Source organism: Ambystoma mexicanum, chromosome 3q (assembly GCF_040938575.1).
Source record: "Ambystoma mexicanum isolate Mex_15411 chromosome 3q, UKY_AmexF1_1, whole genome shotgun sequence".
Classification (NCBI taxonomy): Eukaryota; Metazoa; Chordata; class Amphibia; order Caudata; family Ambystomatidae; genus Ambystoma; species Ambystoma mexicanum.
This window is the reverse complement of record NC_090926.1, coordinates 469,032,471-469,059,617: the sequence shown is the minus strand read 5'-3', so window position 1 is coordinate 469,059,617 and position 27,147 is coordinate 469,032,471. Positions and strand designations below refer to the sequence as shown.

The following is a 27,147-nucleotide window of genomic DNA, read 5'->3' as shown; positions in this document are numbered from 1 at the left end:
CATCTGGAGCTGGTTTAGCACGTTTTCCTCGTCCATCACGAGTGGCCTTTTTCTGGCCCCTTTGACTGGCCATTCCTCTCGCCTTTCCATATGAGGTGTAGTAACGATAGGATTGTCCCCTCCATAACTGTCCTTGCGCAGAAAAAGGCTGAGGTTGCCACACATAGCTCAATTACAAGTAACTGAGCTATGCGGTCTAGTCTTTTGGGTGTGGCAGGCCTGTGACTATTTTACCTGGACTACTTTACCTGAGACTATTTAAACCGCACCCAAACAGCAGAACATGCTTTGCATTATTCTGCTGTGGGCAGCGTAACGCTCACCGTGTCCAGTTCTTTGATGCCAATTTACCTGAAACCAAGGACCTGCAGAGAGAGAAAGAACACTACGAAACCTACCTGGAACAGTATCATGTCTTCAATCCATCGCTGACTTCAGTTCCACTCACCTGAAGGTATGAACTCCATCATCCGGCACCGCATGCATCCAGGATTACCATAACCTGGAAAGAGGAGAAAGAAAGACAGCATTAGTAAGCGTTTACTCACGTTTCCTCCCGAATGAAGAAAGCCACACAATTTTTGCCTGTGTAGTCATCTCCTGGTCAGTACCATTGCTGGAACATTACGGCGCTCGGCGAGGAACATCGCAACCTGCAAGGAGAGAAAAGACACAGGTTAGCAATATAAAAGACGAAACAGCGCCGCGCATCGCTCATTACTCACCAAACAGCATTGAGCACACCGCGCTTTCGCCTACCGGCCCATGCTCATCTTCAAACTCCATGACAACACCAAAATACCTTTCCATACCTAAACGACAAGAAGCAAGACGTTATTATTTAAACTAAGAGGAACATAAGACCTGCATAAAAAGATTGCAAAGAAGTAAACCTACGGAGTCGCATCAGGCCTGGATTCCCACAGGGGGGCTTGCACCAGTGAAGTAACTTGGTCGCTGCTCGCCACCCACATCTACGCGCCCCTGCCACAAGGAGCAGGATGGAGAATGCACCTTTTACAATATTAAGACCCATCTTTAATCAGAGACATTACCACGGGACCGGGAGAGGGTTTGAGAGTGCAAATCATCTAAGCAGGGCTGGGTGGTGTCCCTGTGGATACCAGGTGAGCGTAACAATCCATCAATGAGTCTACCAGATGCTGCATCTTCGACTCTGCTGAAATAAAAGCCCCAGGAACATTATGTGCCCCAAATTGCAGGGCAAAAGAAGGGGTGTACTGTTCAGAAGTTTTATCTTCCATCTTCCTCAAAAATTGAGGACATTTACTTTAAAAAGTCCATTCTTGGCTGAGGCTTATAAACCTTCGAGAGTTCCATCGATGGTGTTGAAGTACCCGACCTGAGACTCATTGAGGTAGTCGAAGGATGAAGACTGTGCCTCTCCTTCTCTCGAGGTTCTGAGCCTTTGAGGGGTAGATTGTTTTGGGCCCGGGCTCGAGGGTGTGCAAGCAGAAACCCTTTTAGATGCCTTCTCAGCTTTACAAGGCTCGACAGGGTCTTCTTCGGCTCTCTCAAAGCGGGCGGGAGAAGCCACCTTCTCAAATATTTTCAACATTAAGAGGCAAAAATCTTTCACTCGGCTTTAGAAGCCGACTTACCTGGACAAACTACCTGGTGATCGGACAAGTAGTCGGAGGGCGAAGAGCTTGATCTAGGACGCCTCTTCTTGGCCTACTTCCGGGAGATCCAAGACGAAAAGTGGTATGATCTACTCCAAGACCACAAGCACTTCTTAACTCGCTTCCGAGGTGGTGGCTCACCCCTCAAGCTCTTTTCATCAGAAGACTACCTTTTCGAAGGAGTTGTCGATGAGGAATTTGAATGGGGCCTACCCACAGAGAGTTTCCCCTTCCTCTCCTTCTTCGCCTTTCCCGTCAATGGACTGAACGGAACCGCAGTCTTCTATCTTGTGCTTGATTCCCAGGAACCAGAGACTGACGCATTGTCGGTCTGTAATGGACATCTTCAACCCACACTCTGCACATCTCTTAAAGCCTGTCTAAGGAGTCGACATTTGAAAAACAACTGTTGACACAAAGTCAAAGAACCAAAGTAAACTGTGCAGCGGAAAAACAGAACTGAAGTAACAAGTGCAGTGCGTGCTACATGTACAGTCAGTGACATCATGCTCGAGAGCAGACGGAGGCTGACAAGGGGCACAGGTCGATGATGCACAGTGCCCTCTGCTAAGAAAAACGTTTCTGAAGCAGCCAAAGCTGGATGTAAGATATCAAAGATGAGGAATACGTGGGAGGAACCAATCCATTTGAAATAGTATTCACAGACTTAACATAGCCTTGTTCCAGACTTTTATATATTAGACAAGGAGTTGAAGAATGAGCTGAGGCAGGACCGAACATCATCCAAATGGGAAAAGGGCCCCAAAGTTCCAAGACAGGAAATAGGAGGCCCAAACCTCCATCGAGGGGCAAAACTCTAACTTTCAATAACGAGAGCGCCCCTAGCAGGAAAGACAGTGGGTGAATGCCCCGCCACAAAACTGTAGTCGACATGGGGTACTAAAATGGCCATTTGTCTGCATGAGAAGGGCAGTTTCTTGCAAACCCGGAAAGGGTAGACCAGCCTTTCTGTGGTGAGGGGATCCCAGAACCAAGAAATGTTCTCTGTACCCACTCTACAGGTACCGACTGAAGAAACTAGGATCCAGGAACTCTTTGCCCCATTTTCTTGGGTGTCGCTGTTAGGACAGTTTTTCTGAAGTTCCAACTAAGCGCTTAGTAAAACCATTCAACTGAGGCAGTACAAGAGTCCACTCTTAGTACAAGGCTGTACCACCTAAGTTCAGGGCAGCGCAGACAGAGCAGCCAGGCTGATCTTAGGAGGGAGAGACGGCTGTAGAATCAGTACAAAGAAATTGGAATACAAATGGTCCAAAGAAACACTATGTATTGCATAAATAAATGGTTTATTTAAATACAAGTAGGCCCAGATAAATCTCGTGGGAAAATAAGTACCATCACAGATCATATAAACACATTATAGAAAAACACAACACTATGCTTGAAGGTCCACAGACCAAAGCATATAATGTTATTTGGAACACCTAACATGAGTTCTAGGGAAGTCAAATAGTTACTTTTTTAGATTACTTTCAGTAATAGAAGGGTAGTAGACCCTACACGTTGTACTGTGACGCTCATCAAGAAATCATTTAGTAACCTAGACAATATATGTTTTGTGCATAGTGGACCACTTATTCTAGGAACAGTAAAACACCTATAACTCCGATTCAGGCTAAGACAGTTATTCTAGGAGAGTTGGACCTTGGGGTGCAATATTCAATTACAGTTGCTTTTCAGTTCACAGACTAAGGGAAGCAATAACATAGCTATAGTCAAGGTAAGTAAAACCTATACACTTTTCCCAGGAGCTATAAGCAATTTAAAAGGCAGGTATAACCTGAGACTGTTTTTGTGTCTGTCTACAACAGACTAGGGAAAGCAAAGCCAGTGTTACACTTTATGAATAACTCAGTCATTCTAGGTAGGTAAAACCTAAGACAGACTTATTCTGGACAGGCTAACAGCAAGCCAGGGGAAGCAAGACGCAGTTGGGGGCACTCATACATTTATCCTAACAGGAATAGTGAAGTGAAACCAACAACATTACTTTTAGGAAGAGGCACAACCAACACACAGGTGAGTAATATAAACCTTACATCTACTTTCTGTTAGAATGGCGAAACAGTTTCTAAAGAAAGAAAGATGGTACATATACTTTTCAGAATGGCAAAACATTTCCAAGGTAGGTAAAACAACCGTATACCTACTTTTCAGACTGGCAGGGTAAGTAATAACTTTTGTAACTGTTTACTCTCAGAGTTACAGTTGCCAAACAACTTCTTTTACAAGCAAGTAATTTTTAAACCCGTATTCTCTTTTCTAGGCAAAAGGTCCAATCCTTAGAAGTCTTTCCCTTATTCTTGGAGCATGAGTGTTCTCAGTGGCAGAAGGGGGGCAACTAGGGTCTAGTGTTCAACAGGAGGTCAGCATAGGTTCTTAAGTAGCAAAGTTCCTAAGGAAGACTGTTAGAACAAGTACTTTACTTTAGAGTTAGTTGAGGGTCCAGGGGCTTCGGAGAAGTGACCCTAGGAGGATTCCAGCAGGGGCCTGGGTGCACTGGACGAGAGAACTCCCAAACACTGAAAACACCCCAAAACTACACAGGAATCACAAGAGACTTAAGGTAAGTAAATACACAAGCCAGCACAGTACCCCAGCACAAAAGATTTTGCAGCCGGATGACTTCAGGATCTGCAGCCAAAAACCCGTTTGTTGAAGTCCTTCATCAAGAAGACAGGACACTGGAAGGACTTTTGCAGCAAGGATAACGGGGCAGGCTCTAGGCAAGGTTTTCCTCACGGCTGAACGCGGCTCTGTGGATTTGGCACCTTTTTCAGGAGCACATAAAACAGAATATCGCTGGTCGGATTCTCATTGTTTGCAAGGTCCAGCACCCCGGTGAGGGGACGTTTCTCACTGAATGGTGCCTCTGGAGATGCAGCAGGATGCCCACAAACTTTCAGGACAGCCAGCCTCCCTCGCTTCCTGCCTTCACAGACACTCTGGAGTCTGGGCGGAGAGTCCACAGGACTCCCGCCGACGATAAAAATCACACAAAGGAATTTCCCATCCTGGATGTCAGGGGAAGGAACAAAAAAGGACAAGGAACACTAAAATGTTGAGAAATAAAGACAGGGCCATTTTGGTAAAATGAGAACCCATGGGTGCCTTTAACGGGCCTGTGCAAACAGCCAGCGGTAAAGGTGCACCAAATTAAAAGGTTCACTGCCACCAGCCATTAAAGGTATGTTTGTCCTTATAACAAAAGTTGCATTTAAAAGGAGAAAGGGGATACTCTGTATCTCCCCAGCACTCCACATAAGGTAGAGGGTGCTCGTCTCAAAAGATCCTTTCTACCCTTGGGAACTGTAGTTCTCACAAGGTTAGCCAGAGAAAGTTAAAAGGGGAGAACCCCTAGGGCAACCCAGCAACAATAGGCAATTATTGGCAAAAAAAGTCAAAGAGGATAACTTTTAAAAGACACAAGACAGAGTCTTAAAAATGACACCCATAAAAAGAGTAAACTTTTCCGTGACTGTGGAAAAAGGTTCCCACTCACAGATGTATAAGGAAAAATAATCCACCAGTAAAATGAAAAAGTTCTGGGGTTGACACAGGTAAGGAAGATTTATCATTACTATTAAAATCTTACCCAACAATTGCCATGCTCAATGTTTTCCACCAGAGAGAGGGTTGCCCAGATGAAGGACAAAATACCTGGAAACACATGTTTTCGTAGATTGGAGATCACAGAGAATGTATTAGTCCCCAACTGAAGTTTTGAGACTTCATCTAATATTCTGGTTCGCCATGTGGGCATAAAAACCAAAAAGCAGATAACCATTACGAAAGCCTGTAAGAGAAAGTGCTCATCAGCCTCAGAAAACGAACAGTTTTTGCATCTTTTAAGACCAGTTCACAATAGCAGAGAAGATCGTACATTTCTTGAGAAGGCCTGAGGGCTAGTAGGCAAAAAAAAACAATTTCGAGGAAGAAAAAAAAAAAAACGAATCTGGGAAAGAAATGGACAATCATGAGCAGCTGAATAAAAGGACATTGGTTCAGGGAGTCAGTGTGTGCATTGGTTTTAGTGGGGGGTGGTGAGGGACATTTGGGGGGGGTGGAGGAAAGTATAGATTCTTGACAGCAAGCAAAATTATGCTTAGTGTCCTTGCACGCAGGACATACATTGGGTCTGAAAGAAGCGTTACCAGATGTAAAACGAAGGGTGAAAAATTGGAATGGTAACGCACCTTTTGCAATTTCTCTAGCTTGATCCGCTCTTCATTATCACTATCCGAATCAGTGCTTTTCTTGTGCTTGTTCTTCTTTTTCTTCTTCTTCTTCTTCTTTTTCTTCTCGTCATTCATTTTGTCCAAGTGCATCTGCAGAAATGAAGAGGTCTATGCTCAGGATGTTGGCACACATTGGTAGAACACCATTTTACAGAATGTAGGTGCTGCCGATATTCCCTAAATAAGTAACACCTCACAGCCCAAACAGAGATAACCTTGCTCATCCTGGGCTAAAATAACCCACTTAGTCCTATAGATGTATGTGCTAGTTTACAAAGAAAATCAATGATGACTGTCACACAAAGAATTAATATAGAAGTGTACAACACAGTGAAAAGGGAGTTCCAGAAAACCAACTCAACTGAATTGGATGCTTAAGAACTTACCTCTACTAGAGTTTTTGGCTTTGTCATAATTTCCTCCACTATAGGCTCATCTTCTAGTTCACAGATATCAGTGCCCTGTGTTAGAATATTGGGGGGAAATAAAAATACATGAGGATTTCTACCTTTAATATGCTAATGCATACAGCAGTCACAACATTCTAGAACAAAGTTAATATAGTTAAGTATTTATCAACAGGGTAGCAGGTATGACCAATTAACCATAGGCTTGTTAATATAAGTAGGTTTTACAAGCTAGTTCACGTGAAGGTATCAACAGTCTTAAATGAGCACACATTCCCAGATTCATGAAGCAATAAAGAAGATGAAAGCCTCCCTCATATACCCTCTCGAGAAACATTTGTGGATAGTCATTGCCAGGCAAGGATTCATGCAAATTACATTTTTCTGGGTCTATTAACTAGTCATTCATTCAGGTTCTAGGCTACTGAAAGCCAATACACAAATCTGACGGAAGAGGCAATTAATCTGTCCATGTTCACCCAATGACTAGAACAAAAAAGTTAATCCAGGTGGTAGTTATACAAGACAACACCTGCGCTAATGAAGTAATCCGCTCCAAAGGCAGTTTTTGTGCAACTCTCTGGTTGGGGATCTACAACCACAGGCATTAGTTGGGACTAACACTTGTCAGGAAAGGGAAGCCAAATCTCTCTTAAAGGAAAGTAACATGGAATAGTAACAAGGGTTAATTCTCAGGTAGGGAAAGCTAGCCGGCACAAAGATACTGAGAAATGTATGCATGTATTATGTAACAAATCTAGAACTATTAGGTCTAACAAGTATTTGGAGCAATCCTCAGCAGAAACAAATGCAGAGTATACTATAAAAACAGTAACTATGTAAAAAGGATTATCCTCACTCCACTATCGTAGATAGGTACCCACATACATATCAATAGTGAAGACAGACACCAGTGATGCACAGGTCAAGGGTGTTTATTGAATAGTATGGGTTAGAAAAACGCCTATCTGGGCCTAAATCTAAAGATGGGAGCATGCTCGACCATCAAATAATAAATAACGCACTCCTAGTAGTGTGTCAAATCAAAATGGCCTACACTAACAAAACCTATTGCCTGCCCCTACGCTATAACAAATACGGCCGGGAAAATGGTGTATGCAAAGAAGAATAGTATTCAAAAAGTAATATATCAGGATGACTGAACAGTGAGGTTCCCTTCCCCATATTTTCAGCACGGGACAAGGTGGTGCAGTAGGGCTCTGGAACACACTCTGGCTTCTCTGGCATGAGGATGCAGTTTGGGACATAAGCCAGGGCCTTCTGCAGTAAAGTCTCTTTTCCACATGAAGTCTCTTAGTCGCAGAATGCCTTTGGTACACAAAAAAGAAAGTTCCTTCTCTTCAGGAGTCTAAAGTTCATAAGTTTGCAGGTTCACAGTTTATAATGAGCCTCCCTCAGTCGGGCTCAGACCCTTCAAACACAGCACTTGCAGGGGTTCCCGTCCCCTAACTTATCACATTTTGGGTCTCTCTGAGTCAGGCTTGGACCTTTTCCTTATGTCACACTTTTGGTCTGCCACAGCCGGGCTGAGACCTTTTCTTAAATGCTGAAGACTTTCGAATGTGCGTGGCTTTTTACCATAGACCTCTGCAGGACCACTTTGACTTTCCCTTTACTTTGTGCAATATCAAAAGGCACCAAAAATTAAATGTTCACCTTTACACTTCACCTTTCACAGAGACTTTCGAATGGGCTACTTCCTTTCACGGACCACGCCGCGGATCAACGCTACGCAGAGTTAAATGCACTTTCATCTTTGTTCCCATATTCTTGGACACGAGGACGCCCACTTCAAGATGGCCGCATGGGTGCAATAGGCATCTACCATTCTCTGTCTACCCCCATTCAGAGCCATCCATCACCCCCATTGGTCAGCCTTGCCTATGAAGTGGCCAATCAGTTGCGGGCCGGCGTAAGAGGAAGGCCCTGAAAGAAGGCTGATGCCTGTCCTAGCCTGTCGTGCCGCGTCGAAGCCTCGAGGCGCGACTCTATGCCCATTTGCTTACCAATCTGCATCATCGTGCATGCACCCCAAGACATCTATGGCCTTATCCCAGAGGCGTGCGACGCGTGTATACATCGACTGACTCTGCCCGGACACTTCCTACTTGCTGCACTAATTGTCGCTATGCCTACGTGGTAAGACTCCCTACGACACCCCACCGGGCACCCCCGCCTTCGCCATTTGGCAGTCTGTGGCCCGTTTATCTATGGCGTTCCAATAGCCGCATCAGAACTGCTGACTTTCACTATAAGTACTCTTATGCTGCGCTGTACTATGACCCATGATCCTACCATAATTTACGATCTATTGTTTGAAGATTGATTACGTATTCTGCCTAAATACCTGCTAACTCCTACCTACCAGACAAGTGTACGCCACTATCGTCTCATTCGCGACGCCAATACGCATGTTACCTCCAGGTCCTTAGCTCCCTTTTATACCCTCGCTAGCTATTACCTAGCACTACGTTATCATATTGCTAAACTGCACCGGATAGGCCCTAAACAATTACACTCGTTTGCTCGCTTTGCCACCCTGCTTAGCAACTTTCTGCTTAGCGCTAGTTCTGTGCCCGTACACGGTTCCCTGCACATTGTCTTAATTAAAGTCTAGAACCTATCCTACCGTCTGCAACCAGCACGCAGTCCCATAGCCTTGTAACCTCACGTTCTTCATGTCCCCATCTCTACATTTGGCCCCTGAAATCCCACGCTCGCATCGACACTGACTGCCCTTTATATGCCTAATCAACTGTTTTTGCTCTGATAGCACACTACCTGCCCACATTTGAATGCTGTCCATAACCCAAACCTATTGTCTGCATTGCTTGTTGCCCACTTGCTTACACAGATTGATGCCTACAAGCCCAATCCGTAATTGATTGTTTCTGCATTTATTGCTGCCAAAGTGTTAGTTGTTTACAGTGATTGCTGTCCACAACCTTATTCTACTGCTATTGCATTGCTTGTTGCACACTTGCTTACATTGATTGATGCCCACAAGCCTAATCCTTTGCTTCTGCATTGATTGTTGCCCATTTGACTGTTGTTCACATTGATTACTGCCCACAACCTTACTATATGGTTATTGCATTGAATGTTGCCCACTAGCTTACACCGATTGCTGCCCACATACTACCTACATACCCCAACTGACCAAGCCACCACTTCTATCCTGATTACTACTCACACGCCAACTGTGATCTTATCTCCCCTGCCGAATAGAGTACATATGATCCCTCCCCACTATCAACTAAAATATGTACAGTTCAAGAGGTTTCCTGCCTCTCCATACTATTGTGACGGCCTTAGTGTCTTTAGCGACCATACTGGCAAACTTCCATCACAGCAATCCAAGCCACACTATGACACAACCACCTACCCCAAATAGACAAAGGCCTACTAAACCCAGTACACTAGATTTCCCACTGAAGACCTATCCATGTACTGTGCCTGACAGAAATGTAAGACTCTGCTTAAGACTCCCCAAAATCTATGAACCACCAGCAAGAACTCTTACCCCTTGTAACAAAAGATCTACCCATATGCCCACCACACTTAGTTCAAAATCTAAAGTCCCACCTAGACCTACTACCTCTCATTTTACCACCACCAGGACCCAATCGACCACAGGCTCCCCATCACTAACCTCAGCCTGCAACACTCTCAAAGGTGCTCTAATAAATGCGAGATATTTGGTCGCTCATGCTACTGAGATAGCTGATATTATATAGGCAGAACACCTTGACTTCTTAGCGATCACTGAATCTTGGCTTCATGCTGCCGCAGGACCAGCGCTATCCCTTGCAATCCCCAATGGATATACCATATTAAGATCAGATAGAGCTGATACTCGAGGTGGAGGTATGGCACTTATTGCACGAGACAATTTACCAATTAGACTAGTGCCATCCCCAGACAACAAATCCTGTGAAAAACCAACAGCCAAACTGAACATAAACAGCTCCCAGACCCTTACAATCCATCTGATATACAGACCTCCAGGTCCCATTGGATCATTCGAGGATGACCTATCCAATATTGCTTCCAATAACCTAAAAAAACTCCTCCCAAGTTCTACTACTAGGAGACCTCAACCTAGGCTACAATGACCCAAAGGATACACCCGCTTCCAGCGTGGCAAACATCCTAATAGAACAAGGCTTCACCCAGAAAGTGCTTCATCCTTCTCACAGAAAAGGAAGAACCTTAGACTCGGTAGCAGACTACAACTGTAATGTTACCATCTCCTCCATATCCCCTCAGATATGGTTGGACCATTACCTTATAACCTTTACTCTAGTTACTGATAAACCCATCTCCATACCGTTACCCCCTGCTCCACCTATTCCCACTAGGAATAAAAAGAATATCACCTGTGACAACCTACTCCCTCTCATTTTACCTACACTTAATGCTATCCCGGATAACATGCGACCTGATGCATTGGTCAGGGAATATAACCATATCATGACCTACTCCTTAGACGCTATAGCGCCACTTAAACTGCGACAAAGCAAACCTAAGGCCCACCTCAATTCATGGTATACACCATATCTGAAAACACTACGTACCAAAAAAAAGGTTATGCACCACAACCTGGGAAACACAACTGTCTGAAGAAAATACAACCAATCTCAATGCCATCACATCCTTATACAAAAATGAAATACTCCTAGCCAAAAGTAAAACCTATAATGCTAGAATATCCGAAGCCAAATCCGGTACGAAAGAACTTTTCGCTATCCTTAAAGAGCTTGAGGCCCCTAACCCCGTGCCAGACAACTGTACCAAAGATAAACTCTGGTACTCAAATATACAGCAAGCACTAGCAAACAAAGTTACAACTCTAACCAGTAACACGATGAGCAGAACTTCAGCAGACCCCCCTAATAACACTGTCAAGTCTCCTATATTTAAGTTCTCTAAAGTCACCATAATTGAAACAGAAAAAAACATATCGCTTAAACCATCCAACTGTCAAGGTGACCCATGCCCCGCTCAACTTATAAAAGACGCAGCCAGACACAGCCAACTTCAACGGTGCCGAATTCATAGGCTCAAATGGGGCCCCATGAGCCTGGTCAGCACCCCGTTGAGCTCCCATGCCGGGGCGGGGGCCTTCACCGGCGGGAATGATCGGAACAATCCTTTCATAAATTCCTTCACCAGTCGATGAGACCACAAGGACGCCCATCCCGTAGTTCTGGTGTATCGTGAGATGGCGGCCAGATGTATCTTGATGGAAGCGTGAGCTAGTCCAGCCTTGACCAATGACAGTAGGTACGGCAATACTTGAGGGGCCGTAATCCGCAGAGGTTTAATCTTCTGTGCACGGCACCAGAGAACCTCTTCCATTTATGTCCGTAGCACTTGAGAGTTGAGGACGCCCTGGCCTTTGCAAGAACCTCTCTGCAGTCGGCCGAGATGTCGTACCCTCCAAACTCTAGTGCTGCGGGAGCCAGGCCTGCAAGTTCAGCGACTCCGGGATGTGGTGAAGAATGGCGCCTCCTTCTCTGGAGAGAAGATCTGCGTCCGGCGGCAGTTTGACTGGTGTGGACGTTGACAAGCCCAGAAGGTCCAGAAACCAGATCTGTCTCGGCCACACCGGTGCGACGAGGATCATCCTGCACCGCGACCTCTTGAGCTGGTTGATGAGCCGGAGCAGCAACGGCAGCGGAGGGAACGCATAAAGAAATAGGCCGTCCCAGGGGAACGAGAAAGCATCGTTCCCCTGGGACGAAAATGGCTTATTCACAAATCCAAAAACACCTGGAATCGAACTCCCTACTAGGGTCTAGGCAATCAGGCTTCGGACCTCAGCACGGGACAGAAACTGCATTAATAGATCTAAAGGCCCAAATCGATGAACTGAGAGATAAGGGAGACTCAGCCCTTCTTCTACTTTTGGATTTATCGGCTGCCTTTGATTTGGTTGATCACCAGGTCTTATGTAGCCACCTGGTCACGGCAGCATACTTCTCCACTGAAGCCATAGCTTGGATACAATCCTTTCTCAGTGATCGTACCATGAGAGTTTCCTCCCCTATGGCTGCAGCCAACCCCATTCCTATCACGTGTGGTGTGCCCCAGGGATCTTGTGTCTCACCCACACTATATAACATCTTCACCAAGCCCCTTTTCGATTATCTGGATCATCTGGGTATCACCTACACTAACTATGCTGATGATACACAGATCCTCCTACCTCTTATTGGTGATTATGAATAGGATTTGGCCTTGGTGAACAAGGTTTATCTCATCATCCAGGGATGGATGGCCACACACGGACTATGCCTCAAAGATGACAAGACTGAGATCATTATCCTGGGCACCCCATCGTCCCTCAAAAAACTGAGCTCCAAATACTCAACCTTCAATATCGACAATAACATCATCACAGTTGCCAAGGAAGTAAAAACTTTGGGGTTCTACTTAGACTCCACTCTATCCCTCAGCAAACAGGTAAACGCCATGGCCTCTACCACAGCCTGCACCTGCAAACTGATAAGAGCAGGCAAAGCCATCCTTTCTAATGACAGCTGCATTACCCTGGCCAGAGCACTCAGTCTCAAAGCTCGACTATGGCAACGCCATGTACATAGGGGCGAACAAACAAATAACCAAGAAAATCTAATTCCTGCAAAATAACACTCTTCGAGCTGCTTTGAGAATTGCAAGAAGAGAACATATCTCTGAGACAAGAAGAGCCAACAACTGGTTATCTACATCAGACAAAATCAAACTAAAAGTTGCCTCGCTCACTCACTCACAAATGCATAAATAAGGGAGCCCCACTTTAGCTGTCGGACAGAATTGTCATGAAACCTGCGACCAGAACAACCAGACTCTCCAATACGAACTGCCTTCTAATCCCCAGATTCAAGCTAACCAGAGTGGGAGGCAACCGCTTCCAGGTTAAGGTAGGCTAGCTCTGGAATTCGCCCCCCACCCCACTTTAGAGTAGAGCAATCTTACCGAAAGTTCTGACAGTGTATAATTAAGTGGCTTAAGGACTTCCAAGTGAATCTATGACAACTTGTTAAATTGGCCTCGTCAGCCACTGCAAACATTCCAGTTAACCTGCTTTTCTATAGACTACACTTGATACTATCTGCCCAAAGTTTGAATTTCTGACTTGTAAATATGTTATATGTAAATATTCTGTATATACGAAAACATACTTATTTTACCATGTGCAACTATATTGGATGTATTTTTTTTGTGCAACTAAGCTTTCTATTTTTCTATTTCTATGTGTTTGTAACATGCTGACAGCCCGCAGGCATCAGGGCGCGGAGACATCCTGAGAGTAAAAGTAGCATATTAAGAGGGTAAGATAAACCAATGTTGGTTCGCGAGGAACAAGTCAGTCATATATATAAACCTAAGGAGGCCCTGTAGAGTCAGAAAGGTATTGGAAAATATATGTTTTCAATAGTTTCCTGAACTTGCTATAATTACCTTCCAGTCTTAAATTCACTGGAAGGCTGTTCCAGGACTTAGCCGCTCTAATCGGGAAAGCTCTGCCACCACCTGCTGCTCGTTTGACCAATGGGACGGCCAGGAGGCCTATGTCGGCTGATCTCAGGTTTCTCCTACGTGTGTAGATAGAGAATTTCTCCTTAAAATATTTTGGGGCCTTGCCATGTAGGCATCTATGAACGATCGTCATGGCCTTGAAGAGGACTCGCTCTTCAGTTCTGAGCCAATGAAGAGCCTTCCTTGCCGCCGATATGCGCTCTCCATATTTGATTTTCTTAACAATGCGAACGGCATCATTTTGCATTTGAGTGCTTTGAGTGATCTTATGCAATGCGCCCATATATCCTTAGGTCTGGCGTGCAATACAAGTAATAAAACAAAAACTCCCCTACTCAGTATTACAGCTTACATTCACTGCACTTCTGCCTTCCTTCGGGTCTCATCCACACGTTGCAGCCTTTAATTATGCAATAAATTGTTTCCACTTTTATCTTTGCTTTACACACACCAGCCTTTCATGTCAATCGCCAGCCTACCGGCTGTGTGCATTCCTTTCTGGTCTTTGGAGTTCGAATTTGAGAGTCAAAGTTACTTTCACTGGCTTGCCTCGCCTCCTCAACTCTGCCGATCACCGGGGAGGGTCGCTGGCGTCCTTGAAACACAAATGCAGTCTTCTGTAGGGGTTCCCTTCCCCTAGCTTCAACCCACATTAATTTACAGATGGGTCTCCCTCAGTCGGGCTCGGACCCCTCTCAAAGTTCACAGAATAAATGTCTTTGGATTTCCAGTCCCAGAATACAACAGTCTTTTTCACTCCTACTTCGCTAGCTCCCCCTTTTTGGTACAAAGGCAATTTAGGGAGTTGCTGTGGGCCTTAATGAGATGTCCATGAGGGCAGGGTCTCATCACCTGACCCTCAAAGGCCTGTGCTTTAGTTCTGTGCCCAGGGGAGGTCGTCTGGCTTAGGTGCTGCCAGATAGTCTCCAGCTGCCCCTAGTTTGGCTGCTTGTAATCACAACTTCCTTCCCATGCTGCAGCCTTCCCTGTACTCACAGGCCCAGCAAGTAGGCAGCCCTCATTCCTCCAGGCCTTCCAGGATCTCTCCAGTTCGAATTTGCTCCTCCTGGCCTCTGTGCACCATCTGGCATTCCCAGCTCGCTCAGAGTGTGCCTGTCTGCTCTGCCTTTTATACTGACTGGGAAGTCTAACAGACTTCAGGTGGGAATGATTGTAACAGGAGGCCTAACCTTGCCTGGCCTCATTAACGGGACAAAATGGAGACAGCCCATAGTACCTCATGGTACATTGATTCCTATGGGTAATCTTCATGGCTCTGGTTTGCCTTTTCCTCGTCCCAGTGATTTTAGGAGAAAGCAGTGTGGAGGGATTATGGGAATTGTAATTTTTCCGGAGAATCATGGGAAACCATGTGGATTTTTGTCAGGGCGAAGGAGGTAATTGTATGATGGTGGGTAAATGTAGTGTTGTGGATAAATGGGTTTTATCCCATAATGACAGAGGGGATGTTGGGTAAGGATGCACTGGAACGGGGGAATACTGTGTCTCGCCTGGGGGTCCCCTTCCCAGGTGATACTCTCTCGCTTGTCCGCCCCGAGGGTTGGGATCCAAGAGCGATGGCCATTCCCTGGCCACCTGAGTCAGGGATTCCTGGGAATAGCATGGGAGAAACGCCCTGGCTTTCTCACAGGGTGGACAAGCGAACCACACAACCTAGCAAAGCAGGTAAAATCCCTTATGGGCATGCACAATAAAATGCAGTGTCCTTCAGGCACAACAACACACTGTTACATATGGAAGACCCTAGACTAGGGGTCAGGACCCATCACATATAGGCAATGGATAGTTTTAGGTTAGATTTTCATATTTATGCCAAATCACCTTCACCTGTGTGACCCCTAGCACTTGTTGCTGGACTTTGGGATTCTTGTTGTATGTTCCTTAGTGAGTGGGAACCTTTTCTCCCACTCACCCTTTCCTTTAACTCTGTCTATGGGAGTCATTGTCATGTCCCTCCATACTTTATTTTTTAAATCATACTTTCCTATAGCTTTTTGGGCACCTACATTTTATTATTGTAGCACACAGCACTTTATGTGTTATTTTCTCTTATTTTCCTTGTGTGAACTAATGTTCCCAAGGGTAGAAGGATACTTATCATCCTTTCTACAATTCCCATATTCCCATTGTGAGATCAGCACACCCCACCTTACATGGAGTGCTGAGGGGTTACATGGTATCCCCTTTCTCACTGTTCCTGTAACATTTCTGTTACAGTCCTTTACTTATCTTGTCAGAACACATGTTCTGTAGTGATAGTAGGAGTTCCTGGTAAGGGAACTCAGGATTGGAGATCAATGCCAAAAGATAATCTGCATATAAGAGGACCTTTGAAATATAGTCCCGGAATGTGATGCCCATAATGTCTGGATTATTCCGCAACATAACTACTAGAGGCTCAATAAACGAAGCAAAAAACAATGGGGACAGAGGGCAGCCCTGAAGAGACCCTTTATGGATTTGGAATAAAGTCTGAAATATATTCATTATCAGTTACCACTGCTCTTGCACCGCCATAAAGAGCTCCAAAGAGTTTGAGGAAACGTGGTCTCCAAGTATAAGGTGAATGTCTCAAAGACCTTTGTTTTTCCAATCTCTCTTTCGTGCCATAGAGGACTATTTAAGATAGATCGAGCTGAATGGGCTGGCTCAGGTTTTAAATATTTGGGTGTCCATGTTGACAATGATGTTGAATCTCCCTTGGTCAATAGCATTCAGCTTTAACTTACTGACATAGACAGACTGTGCAGTAAATGGGAGATACTAAAATGGACTCTTTGGGGCAAGGTTAGTGTGGGAAAAATGACCCTACTTCCTAAATTGTTATATATTTTTAATATGCTTCCGCTACCACTCCCAAACAAACTACTTTTGAAAATGAATAAATCGTTGAATAGATTTTTGTGGGGGGGGAGAATGGTCGTGCACGAATTCCGAAAGTTGTTCTTCAAAAACCGGTGCATTTCGGTTGCTTTGGCTATCCTGATATAAGGAGATATCATTCTGCATTTACATTATGCACTCTGCATCGCTGGATTATGCCTGACCAAGTAGACTGTGCAGGTTAGATTAACATTGAGAGAGAAGCTGTCTCACCTATGCCAATTGATGTTGTGCTATTTGCAGAAAAAAGGCTTCCGGACAAATTGACTCCCTCATTTATAAAACATGTGGCAAAAGAATGGAATAAATGTCATGTAACTCAAGGTGAAAAATATTTTCTCTGGTCAGACTCAAGCTTGTGAAAAAAGCCAGCTGCGCAATAGGATAATTGTGCTTTGATGTGGATTTCTTGGCAAAAACTGGCATTTGGAGGATTGGGCAGGTTCATGATGGACAGAACATGCTTGATTTTTAATTTTTACGTTTTAAATATAAGCTAAAGGCAGGAGAAATTTGTCGCTAAAATGTACTGAAGGATCTCTTTACTAATATTCTATCACCATTAATTGCTGCAGTGCATGCCTCACCTGTGATCCTGCACTTATCTAAAACCATTCCTCTATCAGCTTCCACATTATATAAATGCGAATTGCCTCTTGGTCCCTAGATTCAAGTTACACGAATTGCCTCTTGTTCCCTAGATTCAAGTTATCTAGAGTGGGAGGCAGCCCAATTGTGGAACTCCATACCCTCCCCACTGAGGGGAGATCAATCGTACCAACATTTCCGTCGGAGAATAATAAACTGGCTCAAAGACACTGACATTTAGGTCGGCATATGACACCCAAGATTAACTGGCCTACCTTCATGTAAAATTCCAGCTATTAGTCACATTGCTGACTGCCTCCTGCACATATCCTTATATACCTCCTCTCTAAGGAACACATCATTTCCATGCTCTCCATGTGCTTTCTTTCTACTTGTATACCGAATTACATGCATGTATAGAACCTGTATGTATATAATAACCTTGTGTGTAACTAAACTGCATTTTGTATGTGAATATTATGTTGTGTAACTCAGCTGTGAGTGATCTTCTGCAATGCGACCTGATACCTACGCGTCTGGAGCGCAATACAAGTAATAAAACAAACAAACGTATTACGCCTCAAGAATTTACACTGGCGTCACATTGTGATAGAGATAACTGGAATGTAGACTTGGGCTGTTTGTTGTCAGACATTGAGTGGAATCGCATTTGTGCAGGACCAGTTAAATAGAAGATTGATTTGGAGTTACGATATACGCAGCAGCAGATTAACCACTACTTGTACTGGTCTCCGTGGATGTGCTTGTGTAAATTATGCTGTGAAGATGTTTGCTGGAATTGCGGAAGTGATTCCGGCACCACCCTCCATATGTTATGGTTATGTAGAAAAATTAAATTGTTTTGGGATGGCATTTTCCAGAGAATTGTTTTGTCTTAGGTATATCACTTCCAAGAAACCCTCTTGTTGGCATATTGGGCCTATTTCCCCCTGATACTGGGTTATCCAGCGGAAAACTTTTTTGGGCATACAGGGCATTATTGATTGCCAAAAGACATCCTGAAATTCGGGAAAAGTGATACTGCCCCTTGTGTTTATTGGCTGCTGAGTTTGTCACTTCTCTCTAATTTATTTATTACCTTTATATAGCGCACCTAACCCTGGGGCATCTGGGCACTTGTTCTTAAAAATATGGTTACAAACAAGTACAAACACGATCTTCGGCATCATGAAATTGGTTACATCCAGTTACTTTCAAAAGTTTCAAGTTTGCTCATAAGGAATTGCTTAGGGAGTAGGTTACATCCAGTTACTTGCAGCTTAGTCATATTTTGGTACATACTTACAGTTTACAAGTGTGCTTAAGGAATTGGTTACATCCAGTTACTTTCATTTTAGTCATAATCGGGTACATACATTCGACTAAATATTAATCTGGTGCTGCCCTTTGGGCCGCTCAGACCATCTAGTGGAGATAGGTGCGGAAGATGATAAGATTAGTGGTTATTTATGAGGTCTTGCTTGAAAAGGCAGGTTTTGAGCTTTTTGTGTGAGGGGTCAGTCCTGAGCTCTGGGGGCATGGCATTCCAGTAGTTGGCAGCCATAACCGGGAAGCTAGAGCCACCTTCTTTTTTCTTTTTAATCTTTGGATGGCAAGCTGACCGAGATATGGTGATCTGGTAGGTCTAGAAGGTTAAACTTTGGTTATTTGGCTGGACAGATACCAAGGTGCAATGTTGGACAGGCATTTATGTGTCAGTGAGAGTAACTTGAATTTGATCCTGTCTCTGACTGATAGCCAGTGGATGTCTTGTCTATCGTGAGCTGATTTAGGGATGCTGAGTGCAACTCGAATAGCATTGTTTGAACAATCTGAAGTTTGGAGATGTTTTTGGCCGAGGAGCCTTCAAAGATGGCACTGCAGTAATCTATCCTGGAGAGGATCAGAGCTCTCGCCAGTGTGATGCGATTCTCTATGGTTAGTAGAGGTTTGCAGGCAGTAATGAGTTTAGCTGTGTATGCAGAAGCTGAGGTTATGGCGTTGACTTGTCGAGTGAGAGTTAATGCATAATCAAGATAAACCCCTAGGGTTTTGACCTCTTTGGCCACTATGATTGTGTTCCCATCGATGACGAAGGAAATGTAGGAGGATGAGCGGTTCATCAGTCTATCAGAGCTGCATATGATCAGAATCTCAGTTTCTCTAAAAGGGAAAAAAATACTTTTCATGGTAAAGATCAACATTATAGGTATGAGAGCTTGTGGGGTGAGTTTAATGACCTCTATGCTTAACTTTTCACAATTGTGCCTTAAGGTTTGACTCCACATTGAAGTGTGTGTGGTGGATGGTTTTAGTATTTCTGTTTTCCTTTTTCTCTATTATTCTTTTCCATCCCTGCCCTCATTTCGCCCACCCCTCCCCCTTTTTTATGGACTCCTTTTACGTTACGACTATGATAGCCGAGTTAAGTTTGTATCGAGTCTACAATATGTACATACAAATGATTGTCCTATATTATTTGTTCATGAAACTTTAAAAATAATAACAAATCCATTGAAGAACACATGTTCTCAAGGGTAGAAGGATATTTGTTATTTTCTTTTAATTTTATATTGTGAGAGCAATGTTAGGTTAGATTTCTATTTATATGCCAAATCGCCTTCACATGCGAGACCCCTAGCATTTTTTTCTGGGCTTGGGGATTCTTTTTCTATGATCCTGAGTGAGTGGGAATATTTTTCCCCACTAACCCTTTTCTTTTCCTCTTTTTATGTGTGTCATTTTTCTGAATCTCTATACTTTATTTTTGAATCTATACTTTACTATAACTTTTTGGGCATCAACATTTAATTATTGCACCACACAGCACTTTCTGTGTAGCGTTAGTGTTGCTGGGGATCCCCTTGGGCTTCCCTTTTCATTTTCTCGTGACTCACATTAAAGAACACATGTTCCCAAGGGTAGAGAGGGATGTTTATCCCCTCAAAATTTTATATTGTGAAACCAGTAACCCCACCTTATGTGGAGTTGAGGGGGTTACCCTGTCTCCCCTTTCACACTGCTTCTGTAACATGTCGGTTTCAGTGACAGGTTTACTATTATGGCTGGTGGTAGTGGACATAACTTTACTGACTTGTGTGATTTCTATTCGCAGGCTGCCATTACAGATGCCGTAACGCACAGAAGGGTCACCATTCTGCTTCTTTTTTTGCCATTTTTTGTGTGCTTGTCCTTTCTTGGTCCTCCTGCCATCCTGGGTGGAGGAGGCCCCGGTTGTACTTTTGTCTTCAGATGGAACCCTTTGTGTAGCCCGCTCAGGCTCCAAAATTTCTGTGAAGGCAGGAAGTGAGGGAGGAGTCCTAAACTCTGCTCACCTTTGTCTTCTGGTGTTCCTGAGAGAATCCAGTCCACATTGAACAGCCACCCACCCCTTTCAGTAAATTGCAGGGAGAGTTTGCAGAGGATGTGTGTGGGTTCCAGTAATTCTGGCCTGAATCTGGAAGCTGAAGACAAGTCAACCACTGGAGTTGAATCCGATGAAGAAGAGAAGACTGCTGCAGCTACTTCAAGAAACCAGAGATGCCTGCTGTGTAACTGCTGCCTGTGCTGACCCCCATCTTTGATGGGACAGAGGAGTCCCTTAGACGACGACTCAGACCCGAAGACTGGTGGGACCAATCAATCTTAAGAAAACCTGCATCTCGAGCCATCCCACAACAAGCTGTGACCTTCCTGGGCTGCAAACCCCCAATACTCTGGGACTCGAGCCTGAGTACTGTGCAACGTCTTGCAAGGAATGAATCGCACTGAAACTTGGACTCCTGCTGGGCCTCCAGAAACAACATTCCAATCCTTGAAGTCCCCTCACCTGAGTGCTGGTCTGAGATAGCGAGGCAAATCCAATTGTCAACAGTCCTGGTACCTTCAAAATGACGCCAAATCCACAGCCGGGAGAAGCACCCTAAGAATCTTTTGTTGGGATCCTTTTCTGTCGACTGCTGCTGCAAGTTCCCATCCAGTGTCCTGTCTTTCATCACCAAGAATCCAGAGGCCGGGTCCTGTGCTGCTGCATCGTGAAGGCGTCTGTCTGCATGATCTTCTTCACGCCTGAGGTACTGTATGGCTTTGGGTAAATACTTACCTAAAATCTTGTGTCGCTCCTGTGCGGCTATGGTGCTGATCCGTGTTGTTGGGAGTTCACCCATAATGTTCACCCAGGCCTAACGGTGGAACACCTATAGGGAGCCTTCTACTAAATTCCTTAACACTTCCACTGTTAGGTAAGATTTTCATATTTTTGATAAATCTTCCTGACCTGTGTCAACCTCAGAACTTTTTTATTTGTCCTTGTCCCTAGAAGAGTGGGACTCCATTTGCCCTCTCACCTAGTCTTTTACTCTTTTTATGGGTGACTGTGATGCTGGACATGCATTGGCGGGACAGGGCTTCCATATCCTTGTCCTTTATGGCTTTATCATGTATGTTCGGTCTTGCTTTCCGCACAGGAGTTCATGTGGGACTCCTGGCGGTGCAGCTCTTCCACTTTTTGGTCGTGGTGAACAGACCCTTGGGATACCCTTATGGCACCCATGAGTAGGGGTACAACCCTGTATTCCTAGTGTATGTTTTTGGGCACCTGTGTGTGACCCACAGAGCAGGGTATGGGCTGGTGGCAGCTCCATGCTGAATTTGACCAGTGCTCCGAGTATCCTCCATTTTGGGATACCCAGGCCCTGCCATTGGAATCAGTGATTCCTGATAGGAAACAAGATGGCCCCTGTGGCCTCTTGCTTTCTATCGCCTGTTACCAAGTTTTCCCGAAGTCCCAGGAAGCCCTGACTCTGTCCCTTCCCCCTGACTGGCTGTTGGGTGGAAGTTCCATGTATGGTATGATGGGGAAAGTCCAAGCCAGACTGGCTGGAGCCTTCCCAATGACTGTATGTTGTGGGTACGCCCGTGGGGTGGGACCTGGGTGAATGGAGTGTGTGATGAATACGCATTTCATGTTGTGGGTGTCTAGTATCTGGTGGTTGACACAATGACTGAGGCAGCCTGGCCCGAAACTGGTATAACTGCAGTGTGTAGTGCTGAATGGTAGAGTGCTTGTCCGAATCCATATTCTGTGTTGTGAGTGTCTGGATGGAGAAGAATGGCCTGAATGCACGGTGAGCCTGATTGGCGGCCTGAATGCACTGTGAGCCTAATTGGCTGCCTGACTGCCTGAATGCCCTTCTGAATGACCGGTTGCCTGTGTGTGACCCAGCAGAGTGAATAGGAGATCAACAGTATATCTGGCGGCCTCTCACTGATGGAAATCGTTCAGAAGCTGAAGTTGTAACTGATGCTTAATCTTGAAGCCAAGCCGCAGAAGGTGTTTAACTGCTGTTACATTCATCGCAATCTGAAAGCTGCTTTGTCTTCAAGAACTGATCCAAGAGAAGACCCTGCTATGCGCCCTCTTCCCGAGCTACGAGGGACCATCGTGCACTGTTAAGCTTCGCCGAAGTGACCTGGAAGCCAGCCTTCGAGAGATTGTCAACCAGAGAGGCGGGGACCGCCGAGCAGAACGAAGAGAAGCACCGGACAGCTGTCCACCGTCATCGACCAGGGCTCACAGGTTTGCTATAACTGCTGGAGGCCCGTCGAAGCTGTGTTGGCCAGAAGCGGGAACTGCTTGACGCTGGGCCGCCTTCGACGGGAGTCACAATGCTCCATTTCATAAGACATTTGAACGAAGGACGCTCTCGCCTGTACCGTCAACCACTTTGTCCCTCCGGAGAAAGTCGAGGCCACCGACGCGCCGAGGAGCCTCTGCCGGTTTGTTTCCCACCACCTGAAGACCGCAGCAACAAGGACGACTCGAAGCTCTTGCTGGGCCTAAGTTCTTCATAGACTCTTTGCGGTACACCGCAAGCCTCATCTTCACATGACGTCCACGACCGATCGTCGACGAGCACCGACAGGACCGAAGCTTATGCCTCGACGCCGTTGTTCATCATTTCCTCGTGGGATCTCGGCGATCCGTGGCTCGTGCCTTAAAGGGAGCCGCTCAAGAAGGATCCGTCAACGACCCGATGTAAAACTCTGCTATTCCAGTTACATTGGGGTGGTAGAACTATTTTAGAGGGAAATGAGACTCTTATGAACAATATATGGACTGGGCTTGTATTATATCTTTATTTACAGGTTGCCCAGGTGGGGTGATCCTCACACAGAACTGTGCCTAGGTAGACGTGCCAGTATTCTGCCCATTAACCAAATGCTTATTTATGTCTATTGTTGGTACACTTTTCTAACTGATTTGTATGACATTTGAACTGAGTACAGTTAATGCATTTTAATGGAATCCAAGTAAACTTGTGATACCACATAGAAACTGTATATATTTACCATTTTAGATTAACTTGAGCACAAAGTGTGTTATTTTGATTGTGTACATAACTTCAGCCCATTTATATAAAGAACTGTGTTTTCACTAACAGTGTGTGGACATTCCTTTGTGGGTGCTTGGGGACTACACTGTTCTTAAGAACCAGCCTGCATCACCTCCTGAGAGCTTAAGCCTTTGTTGCTCGACGACAATACCAAAATAGAGAATCTTGGCTGGGATGCTCTGTGCCTCTACTCTGCCATATAGAGAGAAGTAGTACAGATTACCCCCTCAAGTCTTTACAGTGACCTTATTATGTCCCACCATAGTGTGTGTATTGATTTATAGTTCCCTATACCTTTGGGCATAGGCTAGGTTGCCCCTTTTTAATTTCTTTTATTACCTCTTGGGTGAACTACTGTTCCCAAAAAGTAAAGTGGGATTCCCACCTCCTTTACATTTTATAAAGTGAGCCAGCGTACCTCATCATATGTGGAGTGCTGGTGGGATACAATGTCTCCCATTTCTCATTTACATGGTAACATTTCTGTTACAATTTCAAGATAACTTGAATGGCTGGTGGCAGTGGTTTTACCTTAATGACTTTTTAGTCATTATGTTAGGGAGAATTCTCTGTTTAGTGTGTTTCTTTGAATCTAGAAGTGTTTAATGGGCTATGGGGTCTTTTACTCCATAGGGCTTCATGTGTTTTGTGATGTGTGTTACACAGCACCCTCAGTGCAGTGACACAGGGGTGTCATAGTGACCCCCCAGTATAGACTCCATACCCTGGGACTGACTACTGTCTCCCAGGGCATGTAAAGTCACCACTGACTTTACTAGTCTTAAATTCTGAACAGAACCAGTACAAACCATCATATTGTGGACGTACTGGCTGGGGCAATTCGATTGCCCCAGGGTCTGTTAGTTGAGGGGGCACGTCTCCGTCCCCCCTGATTGAGCTTTGGCTGGTGGCAGTGGATACTACTTTTTATATTCAACCGCAAATATTTTCCTATGGGATTTCCCATTGTTTTAGGCTACTCCCTTTATTTAATTATTTATGGTAGCCTCGAACATACCGCCGGTTTATTTAATTAATATTACTTCTCCGGTTGGTATTTTTTGCCAAAACTTGATTCTAAAATGGTACTTAGGAGGGGTGTAGGGGAATTTAGGCACCCTGGACTGAGTTGCCTTGGCAATTCAAGTCGCACTCCATCCTGATTGGCCTAAGTGGTGAGCCGGCCCGGCTCACCACTTAGCATGTTTGAGTGACAGCTAGGCTGAGTGAATGGGGGTTTGCTGCATAAAAGCAGGGCTTTGGGGACTGGAACTTCAGAAGTCGCCACAGGACCTAAGAATCCAACGAGGGAGAAGCTGAGCTGACCTGCCATGACACCACCACCGGTGGAGCCCTGCTGAACCGTCTCACCACTTTTCCCAATGACAGAGGAGATCTCCCGCCGGAGAGTCTTCTTCCTTTGACTGGTGGGGATAACCAGTTTCACCGTCTTGTCGCCTTCCCGACGTACCTCGTGGCCGCCTTGCCTGTGCCAAGCACCCCGGCAACTGGGATACCACGTTTTACCACGACCGTGAAACAAAGGTACCATTTTTAACCGGAAAACTCTGCGGCTGGTTTCTGCCCTGGTAGTGCAACGACCTTCATCTTTCCTCCAAGTCGAGATCTTCTCTTCCCCTGGACGACGACGCAACTTGCACCCACTACCAGAAACAACTTCCACCGCTGGAGGATCCTTCCCACTTAACATACTGTGTCCCGCCTGGCTTCCCTTGCTACCGACTGTACGGGGTAGATTTAGCCCCCGGCTTTCGAACCTGGGTTAGCCTGGGACACCCTGGCTAAACTTTCCTAAGCCTCTCTAAACTCTTTTTGAACCCTCTGCTGTCACGATGCCCGCTCCCGGGGAGCCGGCTCAGGCTCTGCGTCCCCGAAAGCGGACATCAAGTCCCCGGGGAAGGTCCCAGCAACCCCTTATAGGGGCCCTTTGGACAGCGTCCTGGCGCCTATGGCGCCAGGCTCATTATGAAAGTGTTTGGGTGCACTTACCTGATGCAGACCATGCTGCAGAACCCTGGCCTCCTTGAGGCCTGAAAGGAACTACTTTACCTGTGGGACTCATTTACCACCCGGGCGTGGTCGGGGAAGGATACATACCTGATTGGAGGAAGGACACATTCTAGGAACTTCTTCCAAGGCTATTTAAACCACACCCGATCAGCCACACGTGCTTCGCGTTGTTCTGCATCTAGCAGCTGGACGCTCACCGTGTCTGCTCCTGCATCTTGACTTCTGCCACACCTGCCAGCATCCTGAATCACCTGCAAAGGAAGGGAACAAGAGAACAGAAGAAGGAAAAGGCCTCACCTGCTAAATCTGCATCCCAGAGACATTTCGCCACAATCCTGAAAAGAAAGACATTTATTTTTAAAAGCACATCGCATCGATCGCTGCAGCGCCGCATTCTACTCACCTTTACAGGGCGCCTCCATGTTCAGCAGCGACCATCCGGATTCGCAGTCGCGCCCCCGAGCCTAGGGAGAAAAAGACAAGAACAAAGGTGAGAGAAAGAAGGGAAAAGGGAAGCTAAAACTCCATGTCAAGACTTACCTGTTGGGTCATTCCCTTTTCATTTCGGGTCCGCCGCCGCATCCAGGCATTTTCGGACCCCGGCCCCTAAGGGGAAAAAGACATCAGCGTCAATGAGTGAATGAAAAGACATTACCAAAACACTCATTAAAGACTTACCTGATTTCCACAACCCCCTTGTAGCAGGATTTATGCCCTTACCGAACCTGAGAACCTGCATTTGAGACAATATTTGGATCAATACCTCGCCAATGGTTTTATTCGCCCGTCAAAGTCCCCGGCATCCTCGGCTTTGTTCTTCGTGCCTAAAAAAGAAGGCGACCTTCCGTACAAAATATGGATTATTCGAATACCAGGTAATGCCTTTCGGGTTGTGCAATGCGCCTGCTGCCTTCCAATTCTTCATGAATGATGTCCTTCGGGAACTCATCGATGTTTGTGTTGTCGTCTATATCGATGACATTCTAGTGTACTCCTCTTCGGAATCTGACCACAGAAAACACGTTAGGGCAGTTCTGGAAAAACTGCGCCAACACAAACTATTTGCTAAACTGGAGAAATGTGTTTTCCATACCACAGAAGTTGAGTTTCTCGGTTTCATCCTGACACCCAAAGGAGTCCGAATGGACTCAAGAAAAGTGGATGCCATCCTCAAATGGCCATCACCTAGCTCTGTAAAAGGGGTTCAACGCATGCTCGGCTTTGCTAATTTCTATCGCAGGTTTATCCCGGAATTTTCACGCATAGTACAACCCATTACTGCACTCTTGAGGAAAAATAAACGTTTTGAATGGTCTGAAGAAGCCGAGCAGGCCTTCCAGGATTTAAAAGCTAA

The 27,147-nt window shown here is 45.3% G+C and overlaps 1 protein-coding gene across 3 annotated transcripts in view; it reads right to left on the bottom strand.

The window, feature by feature from the left end:
* The window catches only part of SLU7 (SLU7 homolog, splicing factor), a 525,459-nt gene that overhangs the window by 74,075 nt on the left and 424,237 nt on the right, over window positions 1-27,147 (bottom strand). For all 3 annotated transcript variants that reach the window (XM_069654248.1, XM_069654249.1, XM_069654250.1), the window contains exons 14-15: window positions 6,289-6,363; window positions 5,861-5,992 (exon numbers count right to left, since the gene is read on the bottom strand). In XM_069654248.1, the coding sequence (XP_069510349.1) occupies window positions 5,861-5,992; window positions 6,289-6,363 (207 nt within the window). The remainder of the gene's footprint in view (window positions 1-5,860; window positions 5,993-6,288; window positions 6,364-27,147) is intronic.